Genomic DNA, 13705 nt, shown 5'->3' with positions numbered 1-13705 from the left:
TCCTCTGCCATCTTAGGACCGTCTCCAGTAGTAGAGTTTGTATCATTGTCTTCCACTGCTGCTGCTGCTGCTAAGTCACTTCAGTCGTATCCAACTCTGTGCGACCCCATAGACGGCAGCCCATCAGGCTCCCCTGTCCCTAGGATTCCACTAGCCTCACTTTAAAATGTAATAACCTGTTATTAATTTAGGACAAATTTATATGCAAAATAAACCGTTCTGACTTAAGCTAAATTCTCCTCAAAAGTGAGCCATTTTATTATATTATCTATAGCAGAGTGTAAGTACAACTATTACAAGAAAATTAATTTGACAGTGATGTGACAAAGTTGATATTTTATAGCATTAATATATGAAAATAACTTTTCTGGGAATCCTTGTAGAAACACTCTAAATGGGGCTTGAGTTTCTCTGCTGCCATGTAGTGGCTGCTTTATTTTTCACAGAAAAAAAAGTGGAGCTGACGTACCAGCCTTGTTGTCCAGTGCAATAAGTGTGTCAGTGTCCGAAATTAGCTGCACATCTTCAGTGAAAGAGGAGAATGCATTATGTATATGAATATATTACAAGTTGCTTTGAAAGAACCCAGAATATTTTGTTGTGTCAGGGAAGTTCTTGAAGACTAATGGCACCTGTCAAAAGGACAAGGTGGTCTACTTGAAAAGCCTTCTGTTTGGGATAACCTGAGAATAATTTTTTTTAATTGATGAAAGATTAAGAAAAACTCTTCAAATCTGAGAAGGATAAAGATGAGAAGGAATGAGAGAAAGAAAGGGGAGAAGTGGATCTTTTTTTTTACCAAGTACCAGCTAATAAATGTAAAAAGAATGAGAGGATTAGAAACATTACCATTTCATAATCCCAAACATACTGATTCAGGTCAATATTATTAATCAAAGCTAAAGCCATTGAATAAATAGTTATTGAGAACTACCAATCTGTTCTCTGCAGGTTGGCAGTTACCAGAGGGGAGAGGGATTTGGAGGTAGGGCATGAAACAGGTGAACTTGATCAAGAGGTACAAACTTGTTGGGCATGGAATATATGAGAATACAGTTAATAATATTGTATTAACTTTGTATGGTTTAAGCAACTGGATTTCATCTGGTGATCATTTTGCAGTATGTCCAGTGTCAAATCACTCAGAATTTTGCCCCAGATATTGCTTTTCAATGATAAAATATGTAAATACTTTCACAATGAAGAAAACTGGAAAATACAGCCTTAGCCAAATCACTGAACTTAGCTTCACCAATAGGGTGAACAGGTGGCTCAGTGGTAAAGAATCTGCCTGCCAATGCAGGAGACATAAGAGATCCCTGGATCAGGAAGATCCCTTGGAGGTGGGCATGGCAGCCCACTCCAGTATTCTTACCTGGAGACTCCCTTGGAGAAAGGAGCCTGTAGGGCTACAATCCATGGGGTTGCAAAGTGTTAATCACGACTTGGTGACTGAGCACAAACACACAACCTTTACAAAGAGTGGGACAAAGTGGCATCATTTTGCCTCCTAATGTGTAGTAATTACCACTGTTGTAGTTAAAAAATGATCTACCTTAAATTTAATCATGAGGTAGCAATCAGACCAATCAAGAATGTGAGAAATTCTATCAGACAACTGTCCTGGACTCTTCAGAAAGTAAACGTTTGAAGGCAATAAAGGAGAGAAGGTGACTATTTTTAATTTAGGAAGACTAATGAATTATACAGAGTATATCATGCAAAGTACTGTGCTGAATGAACCACAGGCTGGAATTAAGATTGCTGGGAGAAATATCAACAACTTCAGATACGCAGATGATACCATTCTAATGGCAGAAAATGAAGAGGAACTAAAGAACCTCTTATGAGGGTGAAAGAGGAGAGTGAAATATCTGGCTTAAAACTCAACATTCAAAAAACTAAAATCATGACATCCAGTGCCATCACTTCATGGCAAATAGATGGGGAAAAAGTGAAAAGAGTGACAGATTTTATTTTCTTGGGCTCCAAAATCACTGCTGATGGTGACTGTAGCCATGAACTTAAAAGACACTTGCTCCATGGAAGAAAAGTTATGACCAAGTTAGATAGCATATTAAAAAGCAAGAGATGGCTTTGCCAAAAAAAAGGTCTGTATAGTGAAAGCTATAGTTTATCTAGTAGTCATGTATGGATGTGAGAGTTGGATGATAAAGAAGGCTGAGTGCCAAAGAATTGATGCCTTCATATTGTGAGACTCATGAGAGTCACCTGGACTTCCCTGAATATTCATTGGAAGGAGATCAAACCAGTCAATCCTGAAGGAAATCAACCCTGAATATTCATTGGAAAGACTGATACTGAAGCTGAAGCTCCAATACTTTGGCCACCTGATGGGAAAAGCCAACTTGTTGGAAAAGACCCTGATGCTGGGAAAGATTGAGGGCAGGAGGAAAAGGGGTGGAGGCAGAAGATGAGATCATTGGATGGCATCACCAACTCAATGGCCATGAATCTGAGCAGACTCTGGGAGATAGTGAAGGACAGGGAAGCCTGGCATGCTGCAGTCCATGGGATCACAAAGAGTCAGACACAACTTAGCAACTAAACAACAAACAATGGGTTATACCAACTGAAAATGGGTTATACCAGGGCATCAATGTTGATGCAATTCTGGGTTTAAACAAGCAAAAAATCTATAAAAGAAATGTAGGGACAACAGGAACAATTTGAATATGAATAGCAGTGTATTAGATGATATCATTGAATTCAATTTTAATTTTCTTAGGTTTGATATTGGTATGGTGGTTAAGCAGGAGACTGTCCTTATTTGAGGGATGTGTGTGCTGAAGTATTTATGAATCAGAGCCCTGGAGTCATGTCTGCAACTTATTTTCAAACGATTCACCAAGAAACTTATCAACTAGCAAATAGGTAAATTGTGTCTACAGATAAGAGAGTGAACATAAATGTAGCAAAATATTAAAAATTATGGACTTCTCTGGTGACTCAGTGGTAAAGAATCCCATGGACAGAGAAGCCTGGTGGGCTACAGTCCATGAGATCACAAGAGTTGGACATGACTGAAGTGACTTAGCACAGACACATATGATAATCAATGATGGGAGAATAAAACACTTCACTCACTCTCTGCCTCTTTGGGTCCTGCAGTTTCCATGTCTTAAATCCAGTTTGGCCAAGATCTGGACAACCTCAAACTAAAGACCATGTAGGCAGCGTTGAAGCAGGAGCTGATGCTGTTTCCCACATTGACCTTAAGTCTGGTGTCTTCTGCTCTTACTTTTGTTCCTCTGGCCTCTCCTCAGTGAAGTCTTTTAAAATAGAACAGTCTTTCGGACTCATGGGAGAGGGAGAGGGTGGGGTGATTTGGGAGAATGGCATTGAAACATGTATAATATCATATATGAAACGAGTTGCCAGTCCAGGTTCGATGCACGATACTGGATGCTTAGGGCTGGTGCACTGGGACGACCCAGAGGGATGGTACGGGGAGGGAGGAGGGTTCAAGATGGGGAACACGTGTATACCTGTGGCAAATTCATGTTGATCTATGGCAAAACCAATACAATATTGTAAAGTTAAAAAATAAAATAAAATATGTAAAAAAAATAAAATGAAAGTCCCAATAAATTCAGTCATAATGAGGTATAAATTCTACTAATGTGATAAATTTCCTCCTTTTAGTATTTGCGTTAACTGGCTAACAAAAATCTTAATCCAAGAATGAAGTTTTAAAGGTGGAATGTAGGAAATTAGCCTGTATAAACGTGACAATAATTTTGAAAGGACAGAAAGCGGCCTTTTCTATTCTCCCCAAGTCATACTATATAAGCAACTTTAGACATGAATAAATTAATTGTTGCTAATACTCACTTTCTCTTTTCCTTTCTAGGGAGCTGACAGAGGTCATTGATCTTTCTAGGTTTAAAAAATTAAAATACTTATGGCTACATCATAACAAGGTAGTGTGATATTTGATCTTTACATGGTTGTATGATTAAACTACAATCTTAATTTCATGTTTTAATAGAACTGGTCATTAAAAATATTAATATTTTATACTCCTAATTTTAATATAGGTAAGAAACTATATGTATATACAAAGTGGTATAGCGCCAGTGGTAGAGAATCTGCCTGCCAACACTGAAGACTTAAGAAACGTGGGTTTGATCCCTGGGTTGGGAAGATCCCCTGGAGGAGGGCATGGCTACCACTCCAGTATTCTTGGCTGGAAAATCCTAATGGACAGAGGAGCCTGGCGGGCTACCGTCCCCAGGGTCGCTAACAGCCAGAAACAATTGAGGCGACTTTGCACACATGCATATTGAATAGGTCAATTTGTGAGATGTTGTCAGATGGGAGCTTTACTTTTTCCTCCCATGTTCTTTCAAAATTGTTCAGTGTAAGCTGTTGCTTCCCAGTTTCCTGGAAGAAAACTTGTGCAGTCTCATGACTTTTTTTTTCTCTCTCTCTTTTGTAGTCCAGGAGCTTTCAGTCCATTTTAAGCTACAGTCTTAGGCTCAGTTCAGAAATGAGAATGTGGAGATGAATATGAGACACATCCCCCATCTCTCCTCTCTTATTCAGCTAGGGCTGACTGCGGATGGCCATCTGCCTTCTTCATTAGCAAGGGATGTGGTTGGTTGTTTTCTGGCCTTGCATCTCTACCCCAGCCTTCACAAGTTAGTGTGGAATGGAGAAGTGCGGAGGCAGTGGAAAAGCCAAGGAAAAGCAAAGTTCTTTTTCAGTTTGCACCCACTGGTATTAACAATGTTCAGAGTTTATTTTTTTCTCCCATTGGGTTATTCAGAAACCCCCTCTGCTAGGTTTCTTCAACTCTGATTCCTCTTTGCTGGCCACTCCAGACCTCCCCTAACCTTGTATCCCAGTCGTTCTTACATCTGAGCATCTCCTCGCCTTGGCAAACTGCCCTCTTGGGCAGGATCCTTTGTAAAATGCCCTAGATCAACATTCCTCCAAAGGTCCTGCATGCATTCCCCAGAACTCACACACATTGTCCTGCCATGTGAGGGACTGATTACCTCCCAAGCTGATCTTGCTTCTTCAGGAAGTGCCAGGCACTAAGCCATCATGTCACCAGCTGCCAGGAATGCTCATCAAGGTCACTGAATGTGGCCCTTGAAGCTGCTCTTAGAGGCCAGGGTTAGTTGGCAGAGTCTTCCCACCGCTTCCTCCATAGTGGGGCCTGACTGGAGCTCCAAGCTCTCTTCAAGTCAAAGAGCGGGACTGAACTAAAATTCAAGCCAAAACAATTACTATAGTTAGCTAGTCAGTCATTCTCAACTTTCTGAAGTGTGACTTTCCAACAGCTTGTATTTTGTTCATTATAAATTGATGATCCAGTCTTAGCATTCTAAATTTAAACTTTCTAACACCAGCTGATTGAAAAATAACAATTTGAGTTTTTGGTAGTGGTCCGCTTGTCAAGCAATAGTCCAGATTTACAGCACTGAATCTTTAAGCAGCCATGTTTATGAAAGTATTTCAGTATTACATTGCAATTTGTCTGTTTTTTTAACCAATTAAGTGGAAAATGGAAAAAAGTTATTCTAGTATTAAGTGCAAGCATAAGTTGCATAAGCTTGAAATAATTTCTAGGAGAACAAGCACAAATACCTTCAAGGCCCAGGCAGCTAACAACTGAAATGGAAAGTGTACAAACTACTTAAGGGCATACAGGTTCAAAACTCTTTTAAACAGGCTGCCAAAAATTATCCTGGGTCACAGTGTGTGACCTCCAATTAGAAAAAGATGGAACTCATCAAGCATGGCAAAAGTGACTAATCTTTGTTTTTCATGTGTGTTCGTTGTGGTGTTCGGTGTTCAGTGTTCAGCTTTGAAGGAAAGAACATGTACAAATGTTGGCAGTATGTCTAAAGGGAGAGGTGTGATTAGGGATTTTTAATATTTTTTTTGGCTTTCTTGTAGTGGACACCGTCCCACCTTCCGGCAGTCACTGAATTTTCATACAGTTAACTTACAGATGCATTATATACATAGGAAAGGATTGCACACACTGTCAACTATTGTACTTTGGTTTTGAAGGGGGATTGGTGGAGAAAGGGTGCGACAAAAGGGCTAAATTCTCTTCTAGTGTTCGGTTATTTATGTTTAACAAACTATATTCTTTCCCAAATAGCCATCACTTAACTTTGTTCTTTAAAAATAGATTTATTTAGATTGTTAGATGGCATCATCACCAAGTCAATGGGCACGAATTTGAGCAAACTTTGGGAGATATTGAAGGACAGGGAAGCCTGGAATGCTGCAGTCCATGGGGTCACAAAGAGTAAGACATGACTTAGCAATTGAACAACAATTCCATATAATCCTGAAAAGATATCATATTCAAATAAATTTTAAGTGGTCACGAGATGAGTGAATAGGCCAATGTGAATTTTTGGGTTGATCAATAGTTGACTGGTTGCTAAGTTGTCAGAGTATTCACACTCCATGAAAAACTGAAGTCTTATTCAGCATCTAAAACTCTAATGGGCATATTAGCTATGATGGTACTTCATCAAAATTCCTATGGAAAAAACGTGAGTATTAGTTTTCTTTACAATCTAGGTTACACTGGGTGAACTACTATCAGGAAGTTACTATGCCAGTATAGAAATGATATGGAGAATCTTGGTGAGAAACATCAACAGTGACAAATGAACATAAATATTTAGAATTATAATGTTTTGCTAACAATGGTTTGAATCCGTGACCAGCATTGTTCTTACATTATTGTAGAACATAAATAAATGTCCTTAGATTTATTTCCTACCCTCTGTTTAGGAAAAACTAAGGCATAAAATGAACACATCTTTTTTGTTTATTCATTTATTCAATCAACAACTTTGTGGAGGCAAATGTACTGATCATTTTATGGGTTGTCTATTGATTATCCATTATCTTCCTTTACCTGGATAGCAGAATCTGAGTTTGTGTTTTAGTACACACTTGTTGTTACTCAGGTAGGTGGTCCCATTCCCACTTCCAAAGCGTGGAGCCTGAACTGTTTAAACCAGTCAGGATAACCCCATCCTCCTTGTGAGTGGCTAGTCAATGAATGGGCTCATAATCCAATTGTTGCAATAGAGACAGTGGAGGTAGCTCCTGGGAGACTTCTGTGAAAGGTTTCCTTATTCCTCAAAGCACACTGGAAGAGAGGTCCGCTGTTTCCTCTGGACATTTTCTGGCCTGACTTATAAGCCAGAAACCATCCTTCCAACTTGTGGATATATCCAACATTTTGAGAAAAGCAGAGCTCAGAGAATCATTGAGATTTGGGGCTCTTAAAACTTCTGGACTCCTAGATATGTGAGATAATGAGTATTTGAATTTATGTGCCAGTTTGAGTTGAGCTTAGAGATTACTTATAGTCAAAAGCATGCTATCTAATATGGTTTATTCTGTACTTGTTTTAGGCCACTGATAGACTATAACAGTGACTATGACGGTACCTGCCCTAGAGATAGAATTGGGGATTGGCTATACTCCTGGTGAGGGCGTTGTGGTTGCAAACTACCTGGAATGGAATGAGAGAAAGCAGTGGTTTGGGGAGACAATGAATGAGTGTGGTTTGGTGTGTTTGGAGCCGAACATGCTTAAAGGGTGCACACTTCTCCCCATTATTATGCAATGGGTGATAAAACTGGAGCTTCTAGTCTGACCTTGAACCAACAAATTAAATAGGTACAAATTGTTTCTAAGGATTTGCAATGCCTCAACTCTCCTAGGTTTGTTCACGCTATCCTGCTTCCTCCTTCATTATGCTCTCTAGGGCTTGCTTTCTCCTTGTATTGTGTAGATATTCACTAGTTCTGTAGCAACTCTCTTTCTGAGTCATCTTTCTCTCATCTCCACTGATGTAATTAGTGAGAGGCAGCTGCTCTTAGGTGTTTATAAACTGAAGCCTTCAAAACACTCTCTCTTGTCTCATCTTCCAGTGAGCCTGACTGAGGGAATTTTAGGTCACAGTTCATCTTTTCTAGCTTTCCTAAGAATCTGGGTCTGCTCGGAAGAGTGATCTAAGTAATTTGCATGTTGTACTACAGTTTCAAATGGTCTGTATACATTTGATCTATTTGTGTTTTGGCTCATTTCCTTGAAAGTTTTTTTTAAACAGATGTTTAATAATGAGTGTATTATAGTGCCACAATGCTAGTGTCTTTCTGTTTCTGGAAGATCTAGCAGTACTTGGGTATATTCTATTTATCACAGATTACAGTAAGCATTTGATGAGAAACCTGTATATAATGCCTCACCAAGCAACTATCCAAAATACAATCTGAGTTTCCACCGCGTATCAAAAACTGAATAGTTGACAACTCTTACTAAGTAAATTTAAATAAAAATACATCTTCTGACAAAGTCATACTTCATCATCTAAAAAGTAACGAAAATATTTATAACAACATTTTCCACACTAAAATAAGCAAAATCATTTCAAGAAAGAGTGAGCTCATTCTTCTGTACCATAAAGATACGTTGTTTTTCCCTATCTCCCAGACAGGCAGCACATTCTGCAAATTTGGTAAAGGGCACGCATGTGTGTATTTTAGGAAGGCATATTGATGTACAAAACTAGCAAGTCACAATTTGAAAATTAAAATAATTATTTGTAACGTACAGTTTTAAATATTTGTAAAGAACTCTTTGAGCAGAAATGCTTTTTTTTTTTTTCAGGTAGTTTTCACAACATGCTTTGCCTCATGAAAGTTTAGTTGATTCCTTTAATCAGGTTTAGGTATATATACATTTATCTATTCATTTATATATGCCATACTTTGTTCCAAAAAACTATTTAGAGCACTTCAAACCCTGTGGTAGAGTGTATGATAAATTAATGAATAAAATGAACTAGCATATATTCCTTATAATTTGGGCTCTTAGGTGTTTCTGTTATCTCAGTGTAATATTAATTATCTCTCATGTCAACTTTGTTGAAAGAATATTTTACCAAATATTTAAAACCTCCTCAAAAAAGTAACCTAAATAAGATTTCAGTGCATGGTTGTGAAATTCATATACACTATATATCTAGTTGCTTCCCAGGTGGCTCAGTGGTAAAGAACCTGCCTGCCAGTGCAGAAGATGGGCTCCATACCTAGGCTGGGAAGATCCTCTGGAGAAGGAAACGGCAGCCCACTCCAGTATCCTTGCCTGAAGAATCCCATGGACAGAGGAGCCTGGCAAGCCATTGTCCATAGGCTCGCAAAAGAGTCGGACACGACTAGCAACTAAACAACAACAATATTTATATGATCCAAAAAATGTAACCTATTTGGGGGAAAAAACGTATATAAAAATGTCAAGAACATGGAATAAAGAGGGAAAAACATGAGAATGAAGATCTATTTGCATTGTACAAAAACAGTTATTTCTCAATATTTTTAAAGTGTAGATTTTATTTCCAAGTATTGTATACATTTTAAACTGATTCAAATGAATGCATCATGTCCACTTATTGGACAGGAACACCATATACATGAACTTAGAAATCCTAAAAGTACACTGAAATTTTTCTTTTTTTTCCTCCTATATAATTCAGTGTATATTATTAAAATTGTTCCCAACTAATACTTAAGAATTTCATGTAAATTTAGGGCTATTGTAATTATAATATCAAACGTGATAATATACTCCTTTAAATAACACATAATTATAGAATTTTTCAGAATTGTGTCATGTCATTTAATCTCTGGTGTAGGGGTCTTTAAAGCCCCAAGGTTTTCAATTCTGATACTACCGACCTTCTGAACTGGATCATTCTTGGTTGTGGGGGTGGTATTGTGCATTTGGGGATATTTAGCAGCATCCCTGGCCTCTACACACTATATATCAGATTTCTCCCCAGAAGCAACAACTAAAAATGTTTCTAGACATTGTCAAATGCTCTCCGGGGTACAAAATTGCTCCTCACTGAGAATCCCTCAAAGACAGAGTGATCTGTGGAAATCTAAGTCAAAACATGTTACTCTTCTACTCAAAATCTCTAATGGTTACCTATTATTTTCAGCTGAGTTCTTTCAGTAGCCTAAAGGCTCTGCATACATAGTCTGCCAGCTTACCTCTCTGACCTCAATACCTCTCCTCTCCCTAACTCACTGACCCAACAGCACCATGCACCCTATTATCTCTGGACCTATATACACTGGCTAGCCTTCAAGTGCTCCTGCATAGATATTCTCATGGCCAACTCCCTTTTCCTCATCAAGAATTTGTTCAGCTATTACCTGCTCTGTGAGGTCTTCCTGACTAGCCCATTTGAAATATAACATTATCTCCCTGTTGGCACCCCCAATCTCCATGCTTAATTTTTTCCCCATACCATTTATCAACTGATTCCATAATACACAATTTACTTATTGTAAGTATTATTTGTTTTCTCTTTCCCTGCTAGAAAAAAAGACAGGGTTTCTGTCTGTTTTTTTTCATAGCTATACCACTGAATTTAACACAGTGCTGGCACACAGTAGCTGCTCCACAAGTATTTGTTGAATGGAAAAATGTGTACATAAACATTCTAATATTTTCTCATAAATATATTTCCATTTTGTCAGTGAATCATGAAAGTCATGTAATGGATCATAAATTATAAGTTTGGGGAAGGTAACGACAATATTTTACTTAATGTGATACTTTTTTGTTCCTTCAAAAATAGTTTCTAGGTTTTGTTTTTTCAGTTTCTGTTTTGTTTTGTTTTTTAAGCATCATAGCTAGGTCTGCCAAGTTGAACTTTTCTTTGCAAAGGTGCTAGCTAAGGTAAACAGAAGTTCACTTAACAGAAGCATACTTTAGCTGAGTTAAGCAGGAAAGTAATATATTGAAATGATACTGGGTGAATATTAGGTAGTTTAGGAATCAAGTGTAGGAAATTCTTAGGATCAAAGAAGCCATGGCCACAGCCATATCACAGAAGTGGCTTTCACACGCACTGTTGACTTGCCAATCAGCAAGAGAAGCCCCCACCCGTGCTGCTGTTTTCCTGTCCCCATTCCTGCTGCCACATTTCCACTGCAGTGGGGAATGAATATTGCTGTCTCCTTCTCTGCCACCACCAGATTTAACACAAAACTGTCTCTACCTCTTTGCATTACTTGTTTCTGATTTTTTTAAATTAATTTTTATTGGAGTATAATTGCTTTACAATGTTGTGTTAGTTTCTACTGTACAGCAAAGTGAATCAGCTATACAGATACATATCTCCCCTCTCTTTTGGATTTCCTTCCTTAGGTCACCACAGAGCACTGAGTAGAGTTCCCTGTGTTAAACAGTGGGTTCTCATTAGTTACCTATTTTATACATAGCAGTGTATGTATGTCAGTCCCAATCTCCCAATTCATCCCACCCCCTTTTTTCCCCCTCCCCGCTTGGTGTCCATACATTTGTCCTCTACATCTGTGTCTCAATTTCTCTTTGCAAATAAGATCATCTGTACCACTTTTTTTAGATTCCACATATATGCATTAATAGGTGAAATTTGTTTTCTTCTTTTTGACTTACTTTACTCTGTCTCTAGGTCCATTCACATCTCTATAAATGACCCTGTTTCTTTCTTTTTATGGCTGAGTAATATTCCATTGTATATCTGTACCACATCTTTATCCATTCCTCTGTTGATGGACATTTAGGTTGCTTCCATGTCCTGGCTATTGTGATTAGTGCTGCAGTGAACACTGGGGTGCATGTGACTTTTGGAATTATGATTTTCTCTGGATTGCATTACTAGTTCCTGATTTAAAGTTTAGAGTGGATGTGTAGGATTGCATCCAGCCTAGTCATGTGTCCACACATTACCTGTCAGGAAATCTAGAAAAGCGAGTATTTTGCCTAATGAGGAGTAAGTCCTAATACCTACCAAAGCTCATTAGATAAAGAATTCCTTGAATTGTGGGGAAGATGATTCAGTGCCAGGAAGCTAAAAAATAATGACTCATCTGTCTTATATTTAATAAGATAATGTTTAGAAAGATGAAAATCCAAAGAATAATACCAATAGTTACATAATAATTCCTGGCAGAGTCTGGAACTCTGGATACTGAAAGGGGAGCTCAGGTATAGTTATAATCCTGTTACTAATAAGCTGATAATATCTAGCAAATATTTGTCTAGAGCTCTGATTCCTCTTACATAATATGCATGTATGCTAAGTCGGCTCAGTCGTCTCCATCTCTTTGTGACCCGATGGACTGTAAGCTTACTAGGGTCCTTGGGATTCTCCAGGCAAGAATACTGGAGTGGGTTGCCATGCCCTCCTCCAGGGGATCTTACCAACTCAGGGACTGAACCCACTTCTCTTACATCTCCTGCATTGGCAGGCGAGTTCTTTACCACTAGCACCACCTAGGAAGCCCCCTTATATAATATACGGGATATTTATTCTTCATAACTAAGGGGTGTCATGATGGAGAAATTTGATGGCATGTGTGAAGTACTGAACAAAGAAGCACATACAGTAAGCATGGAATGAATATTAAGAACCTACTCTTTTTAAAAAAATTGTTTTTAACAGCTATATGTATCACTATTATAATAATTTAAAGAATTAGCTAATTCTATACATTAGCAACATTTCTGCACACTCTGCCCTCGTTTGTTAGCCCCCAGATGCAACAACTTTCAGTTTTTTAAGTAATCTTTTGTTGTTTAGCTGCATATCTCAAAGTCACATTCTGGTATTGTTGCCACTTGATTTTTCCCATTTAGACAATAGCTATTGAGTTTCCACAAAAATGAGGATTTAATGCTTTGTCTTTCCTGCCTCCACTTTCATACTTTCCATACACAGGCATACTTTCCAATTCCCATTCCCCTGATGTGGCAGTATTGTGATTTTGGTTAAATCAATATTCACTGGGTATGTTATTATGACAACCCATGCTCTTCAGAGTTAAGCCATGTGTTAAGGTCTAGCTACTTTCCCTTTATTGGATTTCCTCTACTTGCCTGGATTTTATTTTCCTTTGATTTGTTAAGTAGTTTTTTGTTCTGGGTTGAATTGTTTCCCTGCCCCAAAATTTATATGTTGAAGTCTTAGACCCCACTGTCTCAGAATGGGACTGTATTTGGATATAGGGCCTTTATGAAAGTGAAAGTCACATAGTCGTGTCTGATTCTGCGATCCCATGGACTGTAGCCCGCCAGGCTCCTCTGTCCATGGAATTCTCCAGGCGAGAGTACTGGAGTGGATTGCCATTTCTTTCTCCAGGCGATCTTCTTGACCCAGGGATTGAACCTGGGTCTCCCACGTTGCAGGCAGATTCTTAACCAACTGAGCTACTAGGGAAGCTGCTGCTGCTAATAAGTCGCTTCAGTCATGTCCGACTCTGTGCGACCCCATAGATGGCAGCCCTCCAGGCCCCGCCATCCCTGGGATTCTCCAGGCAAGAAAGCTGGAGTGGGTTGCCATTTCCTCCTCCAATGCATGAAAGTGAAAAGTGAAAGTGAAGTGGCTCAGTTGTGTCCGACTCTTAGCAACCCCATGGACTGCAGCCCACTAGGCTCCTCCGTCCATGGGATTTTCCAGGCAAGAACACCGGAGTGGGTTGCCATTGCCTTCTCTGACTAGGGTAGCTACTAGGACTTTTATATAGAGGAAATGAAGTTAAGATGGGGACATTAGGGTGGGCCCTAATCCAGTGTGACTGATGTCATCATAGAAGAGGAGATTAGGATAGAGAGGGAGAGGAGAGAGAGAGCAAGAGTA

General features: G+C 38.8%; 1 protein-coding gene across 1 annotated transcript in view; it reads left to right on the top strand.

The window, feature by feature from the left end:
- The window catches only part of LRRC72 (leucine rich repeat containing 72), a 72049-nt gene that overhangs the window by 29475 nt on the left and 28869 nt on the right, over window positions 1-13705 (top strand). The window contains exon 4 of the mRNA XM_070368860.1: window positions 3875-3944. Coding sequence (XP_070224961.1) covers window positions 3875-3944 — 70 coding nt within the window. The remainder of the gene's footprint in view (window positions 1-3874; window positions 3945-13705) is intronic.

The sequence above is a fragment of the Bos mutus genome, chromosome 4, assembly GCF_027580195.1.
Source record: "Bos mutus isolate GX-2022 chromosome 4, NWIPB_WYAK_1.1, whole genome shotgun sequence".
In the NCBI taxonomy this organism is placed as follows: Eukaryota; Metazoa; Chordata; class Mammalia; order Artiodactyla; family Bovidae; genus Bos; species Bos mutus.
This window is presented reverse-complemented; position numbering and strand designations above follow the sequence as displayed.